Source organism: Varanus komodoensis, unplaced genomic scaffold, assembly GCF_004798865.1.
Source record: "Varanus komodoensis strain SLA01 unplaced genomic scaffold, ASM479886v1 scaffold41, whole genome shotgun sequence".
NCBI classification, from domain to species: domain Eukaryota; kingdom Metazoa; phylum Chordata; class Lepidosauria; order Squamata; family Varanidae; genus Varanus; species Varanus komodoensis.
The window spans coordinates 7,294,964-7,318,443 of NW_025335954.1; the positions used below are offsets into that span (position 1 = coordinate 7,294,964).

Below are 23,480 nucleotides of genomic sequence, written 5' to 3' on the forward strand. Positions count from 1 at the left end.
CTAAACAAGATTGCATTATTCTGCCATAGCAGCCCCAGCGCTTGATACGTAGCCCTGAGACACAGACCTGTCACTCCAGTAGACGTAATCCTCAAAGACCGATACTGAGAACATGTCCATGTTATTATTGGCTAAGACAACCTCCCTCTTGTCACCAGTTTCCAGGTCTATGCGTTCGATCTTATCTGTTCGGGCATCGCACCAGTAAAGCTTCCCATCCTAGAAAGAGATCAGGAGGATGTGTTGTCCCTGGGAATTACTCAATAGACCAGGATGCAAAAATGATTTTGGGCTAGATGCGGGGCAATCAGATGCCACCCAAGATATCCTCACACGCTGCAAGCTCAAATTGTTTTCCAACAAGAGGATCAACAGACATAAGACTTGCAATTATCTTGTAAGGCCAAAAAAGCACATTATGATTGCATCTCTCAGGTTTTTCTTTCGGTTGCTTGTTTACCAATGTGTATTCACTTGGAACTGCTGAGTGAACTGCTGGGATGGGTGGAGTGGGACTGGTTAACCAAGAATGCCTGGAGAAGTCTGGGGAGTCAGAACTGAGGCTGTGCAGGAATTTTAGTAGGCAGGCCTTCAGTGCATGACATCCTTCCTCGTCTCTCCCTACAGCTAACAAATGTGGATGTTATGCAATGTAAGAGATTGCTTAATTTGCACTTTGGGGGCAAATAATGATTTGTAAATCTTGCTCAAATTTCTGAATGATCTTGATGTAGAAAATATATCTATATTTAAAAAGCAAAAACATCCACTTGTTTGCCACCAGTCTGAGACACTAGAGTACCCCTAAGCCGGCAAACAAAAAAAACCCAACCCAACCCAAACCACAAGCTCTCACACCCTGCCTTTGTGCACTCTGCAACTAATTGTTGAGTTTCAGAGATGCCTACCCTTCTCCACTCAACCCATTGCTATTTCTTGTACCTCATAGTCGACGGAGATGCCATTGGGCCAGCTGATGCTGGTGTTGATGAGGACCACTCGCCCTGTCCCATCCAGCCGGGAACGTTCAATACGCGGGTATTGCCCCCACTCTGTCCAAAAAAGATACCTGCAGGAGAGGAGGAAGGCCAATGGTAGAGCAGTTTGTGAATCAAATCTTCAGCTAAGCATTTACGTTTAGTTCACAGCAGCCTGTTATTATTCCTGTTTTATAATCTGCATCTCTCCTTTCTCCAAGAGGTTCAAGAACAGCATAACAAGTTCTTCCCCAAACCCTGTTTAGGCCCATGAGAGCCCTGTGAGGTGGCTTCTGTCCAGCATCACCCACTGAGCACCATGGTAGAGTGGGGATTTGAACCCAGGTCTCCTTGGTTCTAGTCCAGCCTTCCCCAACTTCATGCCCTTCAGATGTCTTGGACCTCCAAACTTTGATCAGCCTTGGCCAGCCGGCTAATGGTCAGGAACGCGGAGAATTGCAGTGCAAAACATCTGGAGGACACCAAGTTGGGGAAGGCTGCACTAGTCCAACCGTGTAAGCACTGCGCTGCAACGGCTCTCTGTGTTTATCGCTTGATGGCTGCAGGGTTAAGCAGTGATGCTGTACAAATGGGCCATCAGAGGTCAAGCAGCACAGGCTGAATTTGCACGCTGCCCCATATCATCTCAAAATGCAAAATTCTTCAACATGCCACTGGCCACAGATTCACTAATCCCTTGGCTCAGAAATCCAACTGTTTGCATGCATAGATTGGCCACAAACTTGACTGTCTGCCATCAGCAACTGAGCTCCATCATGAGCTCCCTTCTTGCTCAAAAAAATGGGTTATGATATAGACAAGAACTGCTTTTCCATGATGGTTCTGACTCCTTTTCCCTGTGCAGCTGCCATGCTGAATAAGAAGAGAGTGGCAGATGCCAGTGGGCCACCAGCACTTGGAGCAGCTTGGTGTCTCATTATATCCACCCCATAGCCTCAGAGGGATTATGTATTCCAAACTATCTGGATGGTAACAACAGTTTGCCTACCTCTGTTTGAGGAGATCCTAGGAAATGTGAGTCCACAGCCCCTCACCAAGTGAACCCAACAACCATGGATAAGCTGGACACAGTGCTGAGGGGTCTTTCCTTTCTTCACCTCCAACCTACCAGCTTCTACTGGCCTTGCAGAGAAATGCATCCTGAGCCTCTTCCTCTTGCTATCATTGACCCTGTGGCCCAGCAAATCATAGCTGATCTCTTACCCTTTCTCTGGGTGTACAGTGATGGCCCGTGGCTTGTCCAACCCCTGGGAGATCACCACATAGCGGAATGAACCATTGAGCCGAGCAACTTCAATGACATCAAAGCCCTGGTCTGTCCAATAGATGTTTCCTGGAGGGAAAGAGGTGTCAAATGAAGACCTCGCCAATGGTTCCTTCTCCACTCCTTGCAAGTAGCAGGCATTTCTCCTCCTCGTCATTGCCCCAGCTCCTGTCTCTGACTTAAACTGATCCATACTGCCCTACCTGCAATCCAGTCCACAGCAATGCCTTCCACACGGCCAATGCCATTGGTCACCACATCCTCTCGCCACGTCTGGTCCCTCTTGGCTCGACTGATGGTGCTCAGGCCCATATCCACCCAATAGATGGTGTCATTCTCTGAAGGATGGAAAAAGGGCACTTGGTGGGTAGGAGGAAGAGGCTCACGGTAACAAGATGTACTTCTGGGGAATGAAAGCCTGTGGCACCAGTCTCCATACTGGTGGTAAATCATCTATTTCTCCATATTCCAGCTCTTGGATCCCCAAAGTTCACTTCTTCTCAGCAGCAGGAGACAGAGCACTCAAAGTAGTGAAGAGATTAAGACAGGGAGGGGGGTCACAGCTCAGTAGCAGAGCATCTATTTAGCTCCCCTGGTTCAGTCTCTAGCATCTCAGGTAGTGCTAGGAAAGAATTCCCTTAAATACACTGAACAGCAGTTGGCAGTCAGCCCTGAGAGCTGCCTATGTCCACTCCTGGACAGACAAGGCCACAGGTAGGGCAACTAGGGGGAAAGTGTGGAAGCCCACTCCCCAAAAGCTTAATGCAAGTTAATTCCAGTTACAAACGTCAGTGCAATAATCATGGATAACAAATCTGATCAAACACAATACAAGCCACTATTTAATTAAATATACAACTCTAAAACTATTGGTATTCCCCTTCCCAACACTGGCATAAGGTTGGCATGTTTCTTATAAGCAGTTTCTGATCAGTTATGAAATTCCTGATAAAAGCATCTTTTTAAAGGCCAGGACACTGTCCTCACCAAGGGAAACTTGCTGTGAGCCATCAGCATCTGTAGAATTCTGAGACTGTGTTGGATTTGGTCCAGTCCCTTAAATAAGGTTGCGATATTGGGACCAAGGAGGGTTCTTTTCAGGTAGAGGTAGGACGAGCTGGGCTCACCAATTCTCACTCATGCTGAATCTGGCTTCTTCATGGGGAATTAGCTGCATAACTGCTCCCCAAACCTGAAGATACAACCTTCAAAGGTGTTGAACCTTGTTAAACCTGAGGACCAACTTCAATTTCAGGCAAACTCTCCAGTGGGTGACACCACTCTCCAAACAGCTCTCCCAAGCTGGCTATCCAAAGGCAAAGGAGGGAGGGGAAAAAATGAAAAGAGGCAGGGCCAAAAACACCAGCCAATTTTTGCTTAAAGCTCTTATTGCCAGTAATTAAACCTTAGCAGAAACACTGGATTTTTAGAATGAAAAAACATGCATGAAAAGATGAGAAACCACCCCAGAGTCTGTGTCCATGAGAAGGGTGAATGGCTACCTGAGGAACCAGAGAGCCAGACTGGGAAGCTAAGTGGACCATATCTGGCCTGCAGTCCTAAGATTCAGTATCCCTAAGCCATCTTCTGTTCCACTTCTAGAGTCTCAACCTCCTTCCCCCTCTAGATGATTAGACCTCCTCTCCAGTCAACTTGAACCTGTGTTTTTTTAGGCAGGGAGGGTGAAGTAGCAGTATGGCTCACTGATGGTCAGAGCTGAGAATAATGGGTTCAAAGCCCTTTCAGCAGCAAACGGAGATGCCATTCCTAATCTGCACCTATACTGGGGTGCTGTTACTTCCCACTCCAGAAGACCAGCTCTAGGGCTGCTCCTATCACTCTCCATATGACACACCCGAGAAGGATAGGCCATTTCAGCACCTACCAGCATGGAAGTCGATGCCAACAGCCAATGAGGTCCCAGAGACTGGTACAAGTGCATCAGATTTGTCACTGGGATCCAGCGGGATGCCCCGAATACCTTCATGCACTGAATAGAGGAGAAAAGAGCCAACACCTGCACGGAAGAAGGAAACAGTCACATGGCTGGAGCCTCAACAGACTTTTTGGACTATAACATCCATAAATAGCCAGCATGGCCAGTAGCCACAGAAATTATGGGAGTTGTAGTCAAACATATAAGGAGAACACCAGGTTGGGGAAGGCTGACTGAGGATACCATCCTATCCATGTTCAGACAGGTAAATGTCCTACAACTTCACAGAATTCTAGAACTTGTATATTTTTCTACTGTCTAAACATTGACAGGATTTACAACATTAGATGATGAACCCTCTGGAGAGAAATATTGATGGGAATAGAAATGAATACCCAATTCAGGGGAATAGTATGTAGGAAACACATATGGCTGCAATCCCATCCACGTTTAGACAGATAAAGGTTCTATGGCTCCCAACATGCCCCAGCCAGGGTTCAGCGGTAGCCTGCATGGTGTTTAACATCTACATGAAACTGCTCTGTGGGGTCATCTGGAGTTTTGGCCTGCACTGTAAACAGTATGCTGATGACATGCCACACTTCTAATTTTCAACTCAAAGAGGTGTGGTAGCAGTGGTGATATACACAATTTGTGTTTGGCCTCTGCAGTGGACTGGAAGAAAGCCAGTAAACTGAGACTCAATCCAGACAAGTCAGAGGCACTGTTACAGGGCAAGGGCCCTGGTGGCTCTCTACCCCAGAGCCTTTATACTGTATGATTTTCTTAACCTGATTATGGATTTTTAACTTATATTTTGATGCTATCATTGTATTGATTAGATTTTGATTTTTTTTCTTTTCTGAAAACCATGGTTTGCATGAATGAAAAAACACCAGCTTGATGGGGACCAAGCATGCTTGGCAACCACTGAATGCTACATGTCCAATGGAAAGGAAAAATCAGAGTGGGGCTAGGGGATAGAACAGAGTATCAGAAAGTGTAGCTATCAGGCTACAACCCTAAACAGGAGCACTCCTCTACCCCATCTACATTCCTGCTAACATTCTGTTGCATGTCCCGCTGGTATCTTCCACTACTGAACTGGCTACGTGAATGTTAGCAGAGCAGGGCACAGCCACCACTTCCAAGAGTACCTTCTCTCTGTGCTACAACCTACTTCTCCAGAGGAGTGCTGAGGAAAACCCTGGAATATCGTCTGTGAGCCTCCTTGCAGGGAGCATAGTCCTGTACATAAAAGTGGTTTCTGAATAACCTCTTCAGGAACACTTAATGCATTTGTCTTTGTTTCTGTAAATGAAATTCTAGTTGCTCTTTCTCAGAAGTTAGGAAATATTGGGGCAAGGCATTTCTGGCATTTCGCAGTGTAGCAGGTCTGTAACATTTCTCTTTCACTTCTTAAGGCTGCTTCACACTTAACGTGTTTCCTTCCTTCCTTCCTTTTTGTGTATTATGTAAGATTGTTTTATTGTCTGCACCCCCAAAATATGTAAGAAATGGAAGAAAAGAAAATGTGTGTTTAGAAACATGTGTCTTGTGTAAGGGCAGAGAATCAGGACTGGCTGCAAGCCCTGTCAGGCATAGAGGGCCGGGATGGGTAATACATCACCCTCCCGATGTCTTGGCCTATAATGCCATCACTAGCACAGTTAACAGCAAGAGAGGACAGGAGCTGGAGTTCAAGAACCAGGAAGCCACAAGCTTGATACAGGACATTAAGCCCCATTTTACTGCTGCTTGATCTTCCGATGACTCCACAGAGCAAACAGACTGCTCCGGACACACAGCAGCCACCAGGGGGAGCTGTGCCACATCACTCAGATCGCCGACCAGCACCAATCCAAGGAACAGGAGCAATCTGGCGGGAGCAAAACCACCCTCTCCAAAACCCACCAATGACCTCTCACCTTCACAGGACTGCTGCCCACTCTTTAGGCTGTAGCCAGCTGTACACATGCAGGAACGAGTTGACCCTGAGGTTGGAAGGCAGAGCTGGGAGCAGTCGCCGTTCTTCACGCTGCAGGGGTTGGGACCTGCAACCGCAAAAGTGCAATCAAGAAACTAAAAAGGCATTGCTCTGCACAGCTGGAGAGCAACAGGGTTCAGGTTTGCTCAGTCAGATGATCAATGTGCATGTCCTTGGTTCAGTACCAAGACAGGCATAGAGTGAGGGGCAGACGATGGGCATGGCAGGAAGACAGCTGTAGCATGAGCTACAAGTTGCACAGTGAATAGCTAAGATGGCCAGGCCGCTTCCAAATTCCAACACCCAGGAATCTGTAAGCGGACCAACAATCTGATCCATGCCACCTGTGGACTCAAGGATTCCAAAAGGATTCTGTGCTTCCTGATCCCAAGCCTGAACCATGCCCACATTTTCCCACGGTGCTTCTTCAGCCCTCGCTATGATGCGTGAGCTCCAAAAGCGTACCCTGCTGCTGGATGTTTTCATCGTAGATCTTCATGTGCATGACTAGTGTGGTGCTGTTGCGGAGCACCACAGCCCCGGACCCGTCCTTCTTGTTACAGGTGCCCATTTTTTCTGAGGCCTGGTCAGCCCACCACAGCTTATCACCTGGGAGAGAAAGCCATGCTTATAATGAGGAAGCAGAGGTTATGTAACTTGTCATTTAGGAATCAGCAACTGAGGAACATCACAAACAGTCCAACACACATCACACACAGATGACTGACACCTGCACTGCGACCTTTACCATGATCTCATAGTAATCCAGGGAACAAAGCTTGTCATTCCTGTTTTACAGAGAGGGGACCAAGGCTAGAAAGAGTGGCATGACGCATGAACCACCAATACTGGACTGCAACACGCTGTGATGTCTCCCATATCCTGAACAACTCCCTGCTGAGTTTAGGAACAGACTAGTCTCCCCAGTGTGGGGCCCTCCAGATGTTTTGGACAACAATCCCCATCATTCCCTGACCATCAGCTCTACTGGCTGGGGCTGACGGGAGCTGAAAATCAAAACATCTGGAGGGCGCCAAGTCAGGAAAGGCGAGATAGACCTTTGGTCTGATCTACCAAGGTATTTCTTACAACTTTTGATTCATGCTTAATCATTTTGCTACAGTGCTGCAAAGGCATAACAGTAAAATATTAAACAAAGATCCCTTCAAAAACAGGCTCAATGCCTTGTTGCAGCAGCTGTAGCAAGTCTAATGGCTTACTGCCCATTGTGCCCAGGTGTTTGCCCCTTCAGAGCAACACAAAAGCTGAATATTGTTTCCATTTTAAAACCTTACAAGAAAGATATAAAAATGCCCAAAGAGCTTTAGCTGCTGGGTGGCATAAAAGTGAAACAAACAAATAAATAAACTTTAAAAAAGTTCAGTGCCAGGTTAGTTCATGCTTGGATATTTTAGAAAAGGAAAATGTCTTTAATGTGCTACCTTTGTAGCTCATTAAAGACATTTTATGTTAAGAAAGTAAGTATTTATAAACTATAATTATTTTATCAGATAGTGAAATGGACTGAACAACAGTAATCATACATCCAAGAGCAGCTGTTTGAATTTTAAAACAAACTGGATACACCTTAATTTTATCACTTTAAAATTAAAATAACAGTAAAGTAGTATCATAAAATAATCAATAAAAATAAAATACATAAATAAAATAAAATGTATATCACTTTACAAGTAAAAAGAGTAAAATAGTCTATACAAATTCAAGTTTCCAGAAAAAGACAACGAGCACTGCAGGGTTGGGGAATCTCTAGCCTTCCAGATGCTCTCTGATCCAATCCAGGAAGACATTTCTCATGTTTGAATTCCAAACCTTTAGTTAATGCTTAGGAGGTAGAGTTGCATTTCCCAGCAACAAAACCCTGCTGCGTAAATCCAATGAAAAGGATGCACAACCATAGAGGAGATATGTGACTGGTGCACTGTAAATGAGAAACACCGACCCTTGCATTGCACTCCCACCCCCACTGGCAAAAAACACCCAAACTGAAAGAGGCCAGATTCAGGGCTTCTCAAGGATTCTCTCCCCATTCTTCCCGACCAGTTGCACCAGCGATTGCTCCCCACTGGGGGCAGTAATCTTACCCATGATGGCTAATGCTGTGGCCTTGCCCAGATGGGCCTTCATGGTCTCTAAAACCTCCAAGCTGCTGCCATCCAAATTGCACCGATTGATGGTACCACTGCCAGAGCTGATCCAGTACAGTTTGTTTTCCTGGTAGTCGATGGAGAGTCCTGGCATGAGAGAATAATGATTCCATAGCACAGAGACACACCAAAAAACCATGAGTCTCCAGTGGGGGCTTGCAAATGGCCAATGGTGAATGCACACCCAGGTTCTCCAATGGTTTGCCTGGAAATCACTAAGCGTCTAGGCGTGCTTCTGGCTTCATGTCTGTGGAAGTGTACATTTGAATTCATGCAACTAGGTGCATTTGAACAACAAATGCACCCCTTCCCCTGTTGTCACTCCAGGCATCACATTTCATGCCAAGAGGCATGATGTACACGGACAAACCTAACCTGAACACTCATCTCACCCCAGGGCCACCTCCATCGTTATAACATGGAAGCGACAATGAATAGAAAAATATTAGGAAGGGACATTCCTGACAGGGAAGGGAAGGTGGGTTGCTCCAACTGTGTGAGGGGTTTGAAACCTCTGAAGAAGCACTGGAGGATGAATATGATGGGTTATGTTGGCCTGAAGCTTGGTCAAAAATGAACCAAGAGCTGCAACACTGGAAGGGACATTGAGTTGGCTAACAGTGATCAGTGCCTCATGCTTTCTGTCTCCAGCAGTTACAGAGCAGCACTTAGAATCTAACTTCTTGCTCTCTCCCAAAAAGCAACCACACCACAGAACACGATAGAGGTAGGGCTGACTCCATACCAACAGGCCCCTTTTGGTTTGTGAAGAGCAGGCTCCGGCCGCTGCCGTCCATGTTGGCAACGCTGATGTTGTCCCCATCTGTCCAGTAGAGTTTCCTTTGGAAAAAAAGACAACGAAGAAAGCTTGTTCTGTGTGTATCTCTTCCTATACTTGCTAATGATCACCTGCAAATGCCTATGCTCCTAAGGTGCTTCTTGGAAGGAAAAAAATGGTCAAGAACAGACTGGAAGTGGAGACATTCACAGGAGAGAACCAGCAGGTGGAGAAAAGGTTGAGCATACCAATGCCCTCTCCCCACCCATGTTAGGAGGCAAGCAAAGTTATGCACAAATGCCAAATATTATCACTTTGCCATTCAAGAGACCAACCTTCTGCCTATTTAATATGGCTTATATCTTATGTGCAATAAGGCAGCCAGTGAGCATGCGTACACACACACACCTCCCTCAGCATATCCTTTCTTCACATTACAGGCCTCCTTACTCAGATTGAAGCAGTCCTTTTCCATCCTTCAGAAGGAGGATTTATAACACTAAAGAGAGTAAAAAAATTGAGTGGGGCCCTTTTAAGACGATTATGGTCATTACTGTTGGTCAATGTACAGATTGGGGGCAAAGGGAGGAAATACATTCCCCTGAATGCAGTAGAACGATTTAAGGGGCTTAGGCATGAAGTAAATCCACTTAGGTACGCCCCTTGGGTTCCATTCAGTTCACTCCAACACAGTGACCTGCCTGAGCTGCCACATCCAAACTTTTTTTTTAAATGACATAAAAAGATCACAGCCCAACCTCAAGTCTTAAAGGGATGCTAAAGAAGTGCTTGAGATCAGACAGAGTTGCCTAAGTGTACTAGCACAAACTGTGACATTTGCCGATAAATGATCTTTCTTGGAAATTTGGCCTAACGTTTTAAAATTGAAGGAAGGTGGCCAAAAGTTTTCAGGAAACAAAAAAAAAAAAAAAAATCTGCAGAGATTCTTCAAGCCTGTCACATCATACTTTATTTGGGTATTTTCTGAGATCAGATAGGCAATGATACATTTTTTTTTGTTTGTGAATGACCCCAGGAGAGGCTTCTGCTTTCTTCCCCTCTAGCACAGCTGTGAGGAGGAGACGGGAAGTATTCATTTCTGGATTTAGCACTGTGACTTAGTGTTATTTTTGAACTGAAACTGCAGTTAGTCACTGCAACAAGTCAGTCCCATACCTTGATTTATGCAACTGCCTTGTTTCAATAAACCAGCGGGGCAAAACCTCAGGCCAGCAGTCCACACCAGACCTTCTAAGGCACCCTGGTCCCAACTCCTTCCCCTGACCGCCCACTCTTTTTACTGACTTCTCTGGTATTTTACTGCCCTTTCCACATTTTCCTTATTCTAATAGAGTGAATTACTGCTTTTGGCAGTAATTTTTCGATTTGAGCTAAAATTTGCTGGAACTGGCCTCACCCTGTTTTGCTTTCAGCCCCATCCACCACCAGAATATGGCCCTGAGAGCTTCTCCAAAATGGAATTCAGCCCTTGGGCTGAAAGAGGATGGACAGCCCTTCAATAAAGCAGGGTGAGGATTAACCACTGTTCAGAACTCTGCAGAGAAGTGAAAGCTGCCGGTCTCCTCCTCACAACTCATACTTCCAGCCACGCATTCCTACTGTTATACTGCCTCAATATCCCATGGTGCACTGGACTCACCCTTTCAGAGGATGTACAATCAAGCAGTGAGGTTTGTCCAGTCCCTGAATCACAGCATTCTTAAATGAGCCATCTAGCCGGGCCACATTGATCTGCTTCTTGTTGGCATCGTAGCTAGTCCAGAAAAGGTTCCTGGAGATCCAGTCCACAGCAAGTCCATGGGCATTGGGTAGGTCTGTAAGGCAACGAGAGTGAGGCTTCTGTCAAAAGAGGGGAAGAGACACACAGCCCGGAGGGAAGGGGACTATGCCACTAGGGCAGCCTTCCCCGAATTCTTATCTTCCAGACTTCTACTCGCAGTATCTCCCACCCAACTTATCTAAATAAAGCACACCAAGCTGAGGAAGGCTACTTTAGTATACTTGTGAAAGTTACACAGGTTTTAGGTTAATTCAGCACAAGGAAAAGAAGCTAGCAAGGCAACTGACTTTTGCTAGGAAAAAAATGTTGCCCATCAGAGTTCTAGTTCTGTGGGATGCAGTCATGTCAAGGTGCAACGTGGAGTGTAGGGAAGCTGGGAAGAGAGAACAAAGAGACAAAGGAGTGATGACTGTTCTCACCTGCAGACACAACCGTTTCCACGCCTGTTCCATTGATGAATGCCCGCTTGATGGTTTGTGTGCGGACATCTGACCAGTAGATTCGCTGTTCCAAGGCATCATAGTCAACTACAGTGACATTGTCAATGTCAGGCACAGTGAAAGAGTTGATATAGTTGTAGTATGGGTTGTCAATGTCAACCCCTCGAATCTCCATCTGGCGGGCGTAGAGCAAGAACTTCTTAAACTCTGGAGAAGGGGACAAAGGCCAAAAACACATAATGGAATCTCAATCCAGCTGTTACAAAGCAGGTTTGTTTATCAGACCACAAGGCCCATGCGTAGGCTGCCCTTCAAATGGGCCCAGCAGACCCAAGCAATCCACATGCTACAATTGCACAGTAGGTCCATTTGAATCCTATAAACCCAAAATACTTTGGAACTGGTTTAGCTGCTCAAAGAACCCTGCCAATTAGAATTTTTGCATGGACATTAACAATTCTTTTGTTAAGCTTCCTTATCCCTTCAAACACCAATGGCTCCCAAGTTTCCTTGGTTGCAAAACCATGGCAGTTCAATCCATATTAAACTAGTTTACTTTTGCAGCCTAGAGTCTATCTGCACAGCATCACAGAACTGCAACTCACAATGCAACCCAACACAACACATCATTTCTATTCAGAGATACACTGACACCCACCCACTCACCTTTCCAATTATTTCTGCAAGGCAGATAACAGTTTTAGTTGCAATTCTCATACTTCATTTTAACTAGTTCTAGCTTTTTATAGTGATTATTTCTTACAGTCTTTAGAACTAAATGGAAGAGTGATTTCTCTATAATTTAACTGCAGTCCTGTTCTTTATTGTTTTGCTGGTCAACATACATGAACTAAGAAAGGAAAGTTGCTACTGTTTCTGAAAATATTGTGCAACCTGAAGGACGAATGACAACATAATGCAACTAGCTCAAAGAGATCAGGGAATACAGAGGTAGCAAGAACAGCCCTGGCCTTCACAGAGCTCATCTCCCAACATGTTTGCATGTGTTGTCACTCTCCTTTTACACTGATGTGTAGTTTCCCATAAGAATATGGGGAAGGAACAGCTCAGGAGAAGGCATCTAATTATGAAGTTATTTGCCTAAGTCATTTCTAGTTCATAGGGCCAATTGAGATGAAATGTTGAACTAAGTTTTAGTGTTAGATCAAGAAGACCCCATTCATGTTCTTCCCACTTTTCTCCTCTGGTTGCAAACATGAACTTGGATGCATCCATTTCTGCTTTTAAAGTAATCAAAGTTGCCCACTACTTGAGGAAACCTGCCTAGTTAAACTGTGGTTAGTGAACAGGCCAGGATCATACACTGTGGTTTGATATTGGCTTGTTTGACAAAATCATAATTTAAGCTAGCCAGTGTTTCTCTGTATGACAACACCTTGGTGGACTTCAAAGTGGAAGCAAAAGCTTCTGGTTTCCTCTTTGTGGCTGTACAGGCAGACAAGGGAGAATGTACAAACTACTGCTTGTTCCAGCCACATACAACAATATCCCTAACGTGTCGAAAACATGTCTGCTCCTATCTGCCTGTGAAGTTGTTCTTTCAAAGTGTCCAGAGGGCAAGTTCATCAGCATCAGAAGTTCTAGTGAACCTTCATTTGATGGGTTCAGAGATTTAACTGACACATCCAGGTGTGTATGTTGTTGTTGTCATATGTCATCCAATACCAGAGTCTTACAAAAACTTTGAATAAATACCGTTCCCAGACAAGAACCTGGGAATAACTGGGGCAGGGAGCTTGCATAACCCACAATGGTATGGTCACTGCTGTTATTATAAACCATCAGGCCTTCTTCTTGCCTCCTGCATAGATAAATACTGGGACTGAGAGGAGGCCAACCCTCCCCACTCTTCTATTTACCATAGCATGTTGTGTTATCCTTGCCAAGCTTCATGAGGTGGGGACAGGCACAAGAATAGGTGCTGTTGAAGTTGATGAGGCAGAGGTGAGAACAAAGGCCTTTTCCTCCATTGGCTTCACATGGGTTGGGAGCTGGAACAACAAATAATACAGTGGGAAGTTACCTGTTAAAATCCTGGAAGGAAGCAGAGTCCTCCTCTAAAGCTAGAATGAAACATAGCTCTGCTTTGAGAAGGTCAAAGCAGAGGTGACATCAAGCTGCCTGGGAAAGGAAATCTAGATTTCTGGCAGCTTGTCTGGCAACCCAAGATCAGTTCTGTGCTATTCCCAGCCCCGTCTTAGAAAATCATTGAAAGTACAAGAATATGAGGAATAATATAGGAAAATTCAATCCTAAGAATTCCAATTCACCAGCAGGGACCAATCTGTACTAAGGAACAGTGGCATCTCAACACCGAAACAGCTCACATTGCTTACTACCTTCTCATGGATCTGTTGCCACATTTCATATTACATTTTGTTTTTTATTAATCACAACACATCCTAAATACACTCAGCTGCAACTGTTTACATTTGTTCTTTGTTAGCTTCACCCCCTTCATTCTGTTATCACATTAACATCAGCACACAAACTGGTAAGACCTTGGGACAGGGATTTGCAATTTATGTGTATACATGATTCTGAAAGGTGCCATTTATATATAAATATCTTTCTTCTTTCTCCACCTATTTAGGCAAGCTAACTGATAAATGAATGTGAGGCTTTTAGCAGCCAAGACTGCACGTAAAATTTGTTTTTCGGCGCCAGGCTAAGACCTTTTTATTCCAGTGATATTTTAATAAGTTTTAATATTGTCTTTTCTATGTTTATAACTGCAGCCAGTGTGGGTCGGGAATTTATTTATGTTATATTTTATATTGTAAGCCATCCTGAGGCTTTTTTGCAAATAGGACAGCATATAAATAGTTTAAATAAATAAATAAATAAATAAATAAATGAAATGAAATGAAATGAAATGAAATGAAATGAAATCTGTGACTAACTGATACCAGTCTCCCCACCACCAAAGGAAGTGATGCTTTCCTCTACTTTGCAGCACCTCAACAAGGACTAGCTCAGTTCCAAAGCTGAATCTCAGCTTGTCAACAGGGTCTAGAAGCAGATGGCCTATGTCTGTGTAGCTGTCCAAATTAATAGACCCTGCTTGTATGTTTAGAAGCCTGGGGTCAGCAGAGCTGCAGCACCTCCCCTGCTGCCCATTGGCTCATCCTTCTCTTGTCCTGTTGCAGGGCATGTTGAGAGTCCCTATAATATTGGGAAATGGATCGTCACTATGACCACAGCTCAGGTGCAGAGCACATGCTTTGCAGGCCAAAGATCCCTGGCTCAACTCTCAGGTTAAAGAGGAACAGTTGGCAGATCATATCAAAGTTCTCTCATGCCTGTGACCCTAGAAATCTGCTGCCGGCCCCTCCCCGGCTTCTTACCGAGAGGCTGTCGAGAGGGATGATAGACCTGCAAGTCAAAGGGCTGCGTGTTGGTTCTCTGCACAACGGTGACATTGTGGCCAGTCCATTTGTTGGCCTTGGCCAGGGTGTTCGTCCGCCAGTCCGTCCAGTACACCTCGCCACCATAAAGGGTGACAGCAAAGGGGTGTGACAGATACTCATGACCTCGCAGCACCTCAATGTGGCCTGTGCCGTCATAGAGGGCAGAATAGATGGCGTCAGACCTGTGAAAGAAAGTGACAGGTCAACATATCTATCGCCACTAGCCAAGAAAGGAACACAGAGAAATCACATGGAAGTGTTAGAAATGTATCTTCTGTTCATGGCTGATACAGATGTGTAAAGCAGAACTAGAATAAGTAGCAATGTGATCATCAATAAGGCTAAGCAGACAGAAAGAAGGGCTGGATTTTTAAGGACAAGGGATACAAAAATGGACAAATGGCAGAGTGTCTGCTCAGAAGTAGATTTAATCATAGGTAGGCCCTCCTGCTTGCCATTTGAGGAAGCAAACTGGAATATGATTGTAAATCCAGCCATGCACTCATATTGTATTACCCTGGGGTGTGTTACACACACACTACAATAAATACACAATAATTATCATACCTCCCTAAGTTCAAATCCTCTCTTGCACTCCACAGAAGGTATTTAGAGCACTGCCCAAATAATTTATTACTTGTACATCTGGAGATTTATTACACTAATATAATAAGTATTCCTATAGTTGCTTATGAGAGGCAGAATTCAGTGCATGTGCGTACAAGTTATTACATTTTACAGCTTAGCTAGGGTAATAGGCCCAGGGGTCTATTATAGACAGAAAAAGGGTAATTATTATTTACTCAAGAACTGAACATATGCAGCAGGCACACTTTGGGGACCGTATATGGCATGGTAGAGGAATTTAAACCTTTCCAATTGCTGCATTATTGTGCCCCAGAATATTTTTATTAAAACACACACACATCCTGATAGTGATTATCATGTCCCTTCCACTCAAAAGCCTAATTGTCATACCAGCAAGAGCTGAGGCAAAATATTCCCAGTAGACTAACATTTTTAGCAGTATCATAAACAAACAAACATGTTCACTTTTAAAATCTGGAACACTTTGTGAAGATGTTCCTTTATTTAGATTGCTCTGACTTCCTTTCATCTCCAGTCACTCTCATTTTGACATTACACATGCAGGAATGGGCAAGTTGTGGCCTTCAACTCCCATGATCCTTCATGACTGACTATGTGGATAGGGCTGATGGGACAACATCTCACCCCTGTTTAGGTGAAATCACCCATGTGACAAAATCAAGAAGGAGGAAGAGGCAGCAACTATGGGAAGAAAAAAGGTGCCAAACAGCACCAGCCAATAGAATCAGGCAACAAACAGGATTTCACAACAGGTAAAGAGCTGCACATTCTAATCATGGTGCTGTGCTTCGCTTCACTTCACTTCACTTTATGGGGGTTAATGTCTACCCCACTGTATTCCTCAAATGTCCATACATCAGAATATTCGGTGTGAATCTACTACTTACCTAGCATCAATCCATAAAATACGCTTCTCCAGGTAGTCAACAGTGAGCCCATTAGGCCAGCCTCCTGAGCCGGTCTCCTTATGGATGACACGCCGGCCCTCACCACTCATGGATGCTGCCTCAATACGGGGCAGGCTGGCATCCCAATCTGTCCAGAAAAGAATCCTGGGAGAAAAGAGGGAGGAAGCTCACAAATGGTGAGGCAGAAAAGACTTCTTTCCAGCTGAAGGATCAGAGCATACAAAGTGTCTGTAATTCTGCATTAATGACATTCTTAATGGCCTTAACTACATTCACCTTGTAAAGAGATTAGCTGTAAATCCCCCATTATTACCCTTCCCAACTACCCCAGTTATCTCTTTATACAAACAAATGCAAAGAGCAGGAGATCCTTCTGCAGGGGGCTATTTAAAAGGCAGCATTCACATAGACTTGTTGCACACAGCCGCACACACCTATTTTCCCATCTTGTCAGGAGGGCCCAGTTCGGAAAACTGATGTGAGAGTATCTCAGAGGTTCTCTGGGCTCTGCTTTTGAGAGAGAATGGGCATGTGGATAACTAAGTCAGCCAGGAGAGTAGCGGAGAGGGGCTCTACTCTGGAGATGCTTTCATGAATGAGCAGTTTCCAGCCGCAACGCAATGCAGGGAAGAATCAATTTGCTGTTGAAAGCTGCACAGGTGCATTACTTATACAGAAGCCCCAGTCTGGCACAACCTTTGGCCTCTAAGTGCACACAAAGCACAGCTTTGTGTCTAAAAGAGCCAGAAACTGAATTTTCAGCTTTTAAAAAAATGAATCCAGTGGCTGCAATTAAAATTCTTCACACTGGCAGCAGTCAGATTAAATCAGAGAATGCACAGAGCAAACTGCCTAAATTTCCAGGCATTTCATGATGATTGCTTTTCTGCCTCCTGCCATACAAATACCACATACAGGACAAAGATTTTCTAACAAATTCCAGAGAGGTAAGTATTTTGCTCAAGTCTTCCTGACCAAGCTGTGACACAACAAGAACTAACAGCTGGGTAAGAAGCAACTTTGACTCTCTTCTGGGCCCCCTGTTGCCAAGGATGCAACTAGTGGTTCTTGGCCATTTCTGTACAATGACATACCCGCATCGCGGATCCAGAGCAATGGCACGAGGGTGCTCAATGTCCCCAGCCAGCAAGGTACTCCTCATTGTCCCGTCCAGTTTAGCCACCTCGATCTGGTCCAGGTTGCTCTCTACCCAGTAGATGTTGCCAGCAATCCAGTCTACTGCAAGCCCTTCGGGAGTAGCCAGTCCATATTGGATCACCACTTCAAAGCTGGTCAGTGCTGAGAGAAAGACAGCAGGAGACAGAGCAATGAATACTTACAGCTTTCACCCAGCCAAACTGCAGGATTTATAGTTTATTTATACACTGTGCACCCATCTGTCCCCTCACCTAACCTCCTGGGCTCCTATACTTCAACCAATAACCTGTGGCTTTTGCCTTCTCCACAAACAGAAAAGATTTGTGTATCTTTCAGTAGTGAGTAACATTTGGCCCTTCAGATGTTGGTAGAATGCAACCACCATCAGCCCTAGCCAGCATAGCCAGTGCTGAGGGATGATGGGAACTGCAGTTCAATGAGATATGGAGGGCCACACATTCCCCAGCCCTGTCATAAAGGAATATGATGGACACAACAGAAAAAATAAGTGATGCACAGCCCCCTGGAAGAAACAGGTTTCCTAACATGATCACATGGAAACTTGCATCTTTCAGCACTATATACAATGGTACCTCAGCTCACGAACACCTCAGTTCAGAACCAAATTGGGTCGCAAACATAAATTTCCAAAAAATTTTGCCTTGGGTTGCGAACTCCGCATCAGTTGACGATCGCAATTGCGCCCACCTCCCTCAAGTGTGCCCGTGATCGCACCCGCACCCCTCCCCAAGAGCACCCGCCTTCCTCCTGATCGTGCCTGCTTCAAATTTTTGTGATTAAAAAAAAAATAGTTACAGAATGGATTAACCTTATTTACACTGAACCTTACAGGGAAATTTGACTTGGCTCACGACAAATGTGGGTCACAACCAGAGTCCTGGAATGGATTAAGTTTGTGAGCCAAGGTACCACTGTAGTTAAATCATGGCTGAGTCATATGCTGCTCAAGGCTGTCAATTTTCAGTGCTGTACCTAGTCTTATAGCCTGTCTAGATTTCTGTCCACTTACAGCATTTTTAACGCTCAGGTCAAAATGGACACAAAAGTTTTTCTTAAAAAGCCTTAATTGCCAGCAGTAACCACATGGAGAAAAGTTTTACAGAGCCTTTCATCTTTGCTGCTGTCTCACCCCTGCTCTGCCATCTTTGTAATATTTTCACCTTTTACTTCTCTAAACTGACCATGCATGGGCACATCCACCTGTTCACCAGACTACTGAAAACCTTCTGATTTCAACTTCATTTTCCTTTAGTTATGCACTCCTTACCACACCTATTTCTTTTCCTAATGCCACACAAGTGATTCAAGAATCATCTCCTCACAAAGTTTGCATTTCCTCTGATGTTTGCATGTGTGCTCAGATGGATGCACAGAAAGCTCATGTCCCTATCTCAAAGTTTAAAAGACTGTTTTCAGCAATTAGAAGTGCACAACATAAACAAGCCACAAAGTTAAAAGCTTACAACTGTTGCCACTCAAAAGGCAGGTGTGAGTGTTCTGCTACATACATCTACAAGCTCCCATACAGGTTAGTGCACCCAATGCCCAAAATCTTGTGATGTGAGCACAGATGCAGAGGTGCTTGGGGTGGAACATGCATGCTTGCATATGGCCTGTCCCAGTTAGCTCTGCACACACTGCATGAAAATGCCTGCATGGAGCTACTGTCTAGTGAACATCAGAAATTCTGTCCAGACTAAACTTTAACTTGCAAACCCCTATTGCATCCATCACTGCATTCCATGCAACACTTCAGAGTGTCCCCAGCCTTCATGACATTAACTGGCAAAGAGAAACCTGGGTATCATCAATGTAGTGATGAGTTCCAATTGCAGTCTCCAGATGACCTGTCCCTAAGGAGACCTGAGGGGCCTCATAGGCTAAATGTTGTTGTTTAGTTGCAAAGTCATGCCCGACCCATCATGACCCCATGGACAACATTCCTCCAGGCTCTCCTGTCCTCCACCATCCCTCGGAGTTCACCTAAGCCTATTCCCACTGCCCCAATGACTCCATTTAGCAACCTCATCCTCTGCCATTCCCTTCTCCTTTTGCCATCACTCATTCCCAACATCAAGGTCTTCTCCAGTGAGTTGTTCCTTCTCATTAGATGGCCAAAATATTTGAGTTTCATCTTTAGTATCTGGCCTTCTAAAGTGCAATCAGGGTTGATTTCCTCCACACGTCAATAGCCAAGCAATAATACCATAGCACAACCTTTCCAAAACATTCAACTAAGTAGGACTGGAACCACTGCCCCAAAGTCCCACCAGAACCAGGAAGGACACACTCCTGCCTAGGTCAGGATGTCAATCAAGCTCCAAGACAACCCGGGATGCTGAAGCCTGATTGGAAAGGATCCAGATAATCTGTTTCATCAGAGGAAAACACAGAAACAGAGCGAGTCAGAAGGGGCCTCCCAGGCCAACTAGTCTGACCCCTGGCTCCAGCCGGCTCCACTCAGGACATGCCCACCATCTTTGAATATCCTCACCAATGGGGCCTCAACGACCTCCCGTGGAAGCCCATTCCATACCCCCGGGGTCCTAACTGTCAGGAAGTGCTTCCTGGTATGTAAATGGAACCTTGGTTCCCTGAGCTTTGCTCCATTGGAGCGTGTCCTGCCTTCCTCTGCCGGGGGGAACAGGTCTCTACCCATTTCCATGTGACATCCCCTCACATAACTGTATGTCATCAACATATCCCCTCTGAGTCACCTCTTCTCCAGGCTGAAGAGACCCAGTTCCCTCAGTCTCGCCTCATACCCCATCCCCTGCAAACCGGCCACCAACCTTGTGGCCCTACGCTGCACTGACTCTGACTTGGCTATATCCTTTCTGTAATGAAGGGCCCAAAACTGAGCACAATACTCCAGTTGCGGGCGCACCAGAGTCATATAGAGTGGTAGTAATACCTCTCTCGATCTAGAAGCCACTCTTCTGGCTATGCTACCAAGGGTGGTGTTTGCCCTCTTGACCACCGCATCACACTGCTGACTCATGTTTAGCCTGCAGTCAACCAGCATCCTGAGGTCCCTTTCACAAGTGCTGCTCTCCAGCCACTTGTCACCTAACCTGTACTTATGACAGCTATTCCTATGCCCCAAGTGCAAGACCTAGCACTTATCCACATTGAACGCCATCCTGTTGTCTCCTGCCCACTTCCATAGTCTGTCCAGAGTACCTGCTCCTCAGTTGTGGCCACTGCTCCAGTTTTAGTGTCATCTGCAAATTTGATCAGCAGACTGTTCATCCCTTCTTCCATGTCATTTATGAAAAGATTAAACAGGATCGGCCCCAGGACAGAGTCCTGGGGGACCCCGCTTGTCACTGGCCACCATACTGATGATTCCCCACTAATGATTACCCCTCTGCTCTCAGTCAATCAACCATGAAGATGAGTTGCTACCTTACTCAGGAAAGAAAGATTAGAAGATTAAAGACTGGCTGATAGATAATGATCTCAGATGGTGGGATCTAAAGATAATTTCTTCAAGAAAAAGTACACGGTGATTTCCATCTATGGTAAAAGAATCAGCAATTCAGGGGCAGAAACCCAGCTTGCCAATTTTTCTAGAGAACACTAAGAAAGAAAACATGCAGTGGAATTCATTCCAAAGGTCATTTTGGAGGAATTAATTTAGACATTTTCATTTTCCTTTCTCTAGGGTAAACCTGGAGTTTCTCCAAGGCAGCTGCCTTCTGATCCTATTTTACTTAGAAGTAGGCTGCAGTGATCTACATGGTACTGGAGGAGAGCTTTGTGAATACTCTGGAATGAGAGAAAGACAAACAAATGGGTCCTAGATAAAATTTCTAGAACTTTCCCCAGAAGCAAAAATGACAAAACTGAAGGTGTCATACTTGGGTACATCATGAGAAGGCAAGACTGACTGAAGAAGACCATAATGCCAGGGAAAGGCAGAAGAAGGGGAAGATGAAATATAAGATGACTCAATTCCATAAAGGAAGCCACAGCGTTAAGTTTACATGAGCTGGACAGGGCTGTCAAGGACAGGGCATTTTGGAAGGCATTCATTCATAGGGTCACCACATATCAGGGAGGACATAATACATACACAAGTCCTTGAGCCCCTAGTGAGTATGTCTGAGCCAGATGTAGTCAAATCTCATGACAGGTCTCCTTGATCAACATTCTAGTCTCTAGACAAGGCCCAAATAACCCTAGCTTTGGACATTTAGCAATCCGCAATCAGGAAGGCTAAGACTCCACTTGAGGTCACTGAGAACAAGGCAGAAGACATCAGGCTGATTGGTTAGACTTCCAACATAACAGGGCTCTCCCTTTCTGGAAATCCACAGCCGAATCAATGAAGGGCAAAGGGCTCTTATTCCTAACTGCTCTGCCTCCTGGTGGCTGGGACCTTTTCTGGCTGTACACTAACATCCTACAATCATCCCAGTTCTCTACCTACCTAGGATCACCAAGGCTTTTTGAGCCAATAATCAGGTTAGGCTCTGCTTTTTGTTGAGGCATCTGCCAGGCTATAATTACCATTAGGAAAGCTGCAGGGATGCTAATTAAGCTGCACATAATGATCAACATTGAAAAAGAAAGATGGTATCATTAGCAGAGGACGGGATGCTACTGCTTCTGATACTGACAACATAGAAAGGAGAAAAGAGGAGTGGGAGTGGCTAATACTCAAGAGTTTCTCCCTGCCTCCCTAGCCCCTTCACTCTCCCCAATTTCCCCATCCTCAAAGGCCTTCCCTTCCATTCTAAGGTCTTATGCAAGACTTTCAAAGATCAACAGAGAAAGAGAATGGCCATCCAAGAGAAGAAGTTTAAAATATCTATGGACTCTGAGAAAGACTAGATTAACAGGAACGAGCAAATTGTGCCTCTGCAAATATTTGTACCTACAATTCCCATAATTCTTGGCTATGCTGGCCAACAATGATGGGCGGTATAGGCCAAAATCTCTGGAGGGCCACATGTTGCCCAACCCTAGATTAGAACTTTGAATGAATAAGCCAAAAACCCACAAACAGGTCGGGGTGGGGGGGTTGACCACATGCTAGCTAGTCACACCAGACCCTGTGGGATTCTGAGGATTCACAGCTGTTAAACAGTGTCATGATGATTCATTTGTGGGTCTTCTTGGAATCGGACAGGGCTACAAGAGGTAGGTGGTAAAAGAGGCATCAGCAGTAGTTCTCTGCTTTCTTGTCTACTCTATAATGCCGGGGAACAGAGGCTTCTACATCATTTTATTGCATGCTTATTCAATACATCGTTGAGATCTTGCTGAGGGTTTGGAGATACTGCTGACAGCCAGTCGGATGATTGCAAGATAAAAGATGGTGGCGATGGGGTTCTTTTTCATGGCACTCCCTGTGAAGAGAGCCCTGCCCTGGCCATGTGCTTAGTAATGCTTGTCTGCCTTGTTTGAGGATAATGTCTCATTGACCTGGACTGAAACTGAAGGCCTGCTGTGCCTGATATTAACTGGCTGCCAATTACTACACACTGATTAGAAGTACTAATCAAATCATCCCCAAGAGCATTTGTTCCTCATCACTTGGGCTCAGTTTGTTACCTATTCATTTGTTTAGCTTTGCAGAGCATTACAAGATGCTTCCTGTTACAGGAAAAGACCACAGCAATTGCTCATAATCAGGTTATTTGGGCACCTGAGTGCTCAGAGTCCTGCTCCCCCAGATTGCCAGGGTTGTGATGAGTTGGACAGACATTCAGCAGTGAGGACACCATGGAAGCAGACTCATCACAACTGCAACACATATATAGCCTCCTCCCTGGAATGGGCTCTGGGGGAAGGATGCTTTCCTCCAAGGAGAAGCTGGCTTTGCAGAACACTGACTGGTTGGCCTTGTGCCAATCATAAAGCAGATTTTCCCTCTCCCCCACTTTCTATCAGCAGAACCATGCACTGCACTAACTGGTTGGCCAGCTCATCAGCCTAGGAGCCACCAGTGTACTTCTGAGGGTCAATGCACACCT

The 23,480-nt window shown here is 45.1% G+C and overlaps 1 protein-coding gene across 7 annotated transcripts in view; it reads right to left on the reverse strand.

Annotated features, from left to right (window-relative positions):
- LRP1 (LDL receptor related protein 1) overlaps window positions 1-23,480 on the reverse strand; it is a 405,127-nt gene that overhangs the window by 82,811 nt on the left and 298,836 nt on the right. For all 7 annotated transcript variants that reach the window (XM_044443327.1, XM_044443325.1, XM_044443324.1 and 4 more), the window contains 15 exons: window positions 17,412-17,616; window positions 16,297-16,461; window positions 14,738-14,982; window positions 13,250-13,381; window positions 11,349-11,576; window positions 10,789-10,963; window positions 9,096-9,190; window positions 8,288-8,437; window positions 6,651-6,794; window positions 6,127-6,252; window positions 4,148-4,279; window positions 2,466-2,600; window positions 2,202-2,331; window positions 943-1,069; window positions 68-219 (listed from right to left, as the gene is read on the reverse strand). In XM_044443327.1, coding sequence (XP_044299262.1) covers window positions 68-219; window positions 943-1,069; window positions 2,202-2,331; window positions 2,466-2,600; window positions 4,148-4,279; window positions 6,127-6,252; window positions 6,651-6,794; window positions 8,288-8,437; window positions 9,096-9,190; window positions 10,789-10,963; window positions 11,349-11,576; window positions 13,250-13,381; window positions 14,738-14,982; window positions 16,297-16,461; window positions 17,412-17,616 — 2,341 coding nt within the window. The remainder of the gene's footprint in view (window positions 1-67; window positions 220-942; window positions 1,070-2,201; window positions 2,332-2,465; window positions 2,601-4,147; window positions 4,280-6,126; window positions 6,253-6,650; window positions 6,795-8,287; window positions 8,438-9,095; window positions 9,191-10,788; window positions 10,964-11,348; window positions 11,577-13,249; window positions 13,382-14,737; window positions 14,983-16,296; window positions 16,462-17,411; window positions 17,617-23,480) is intronic.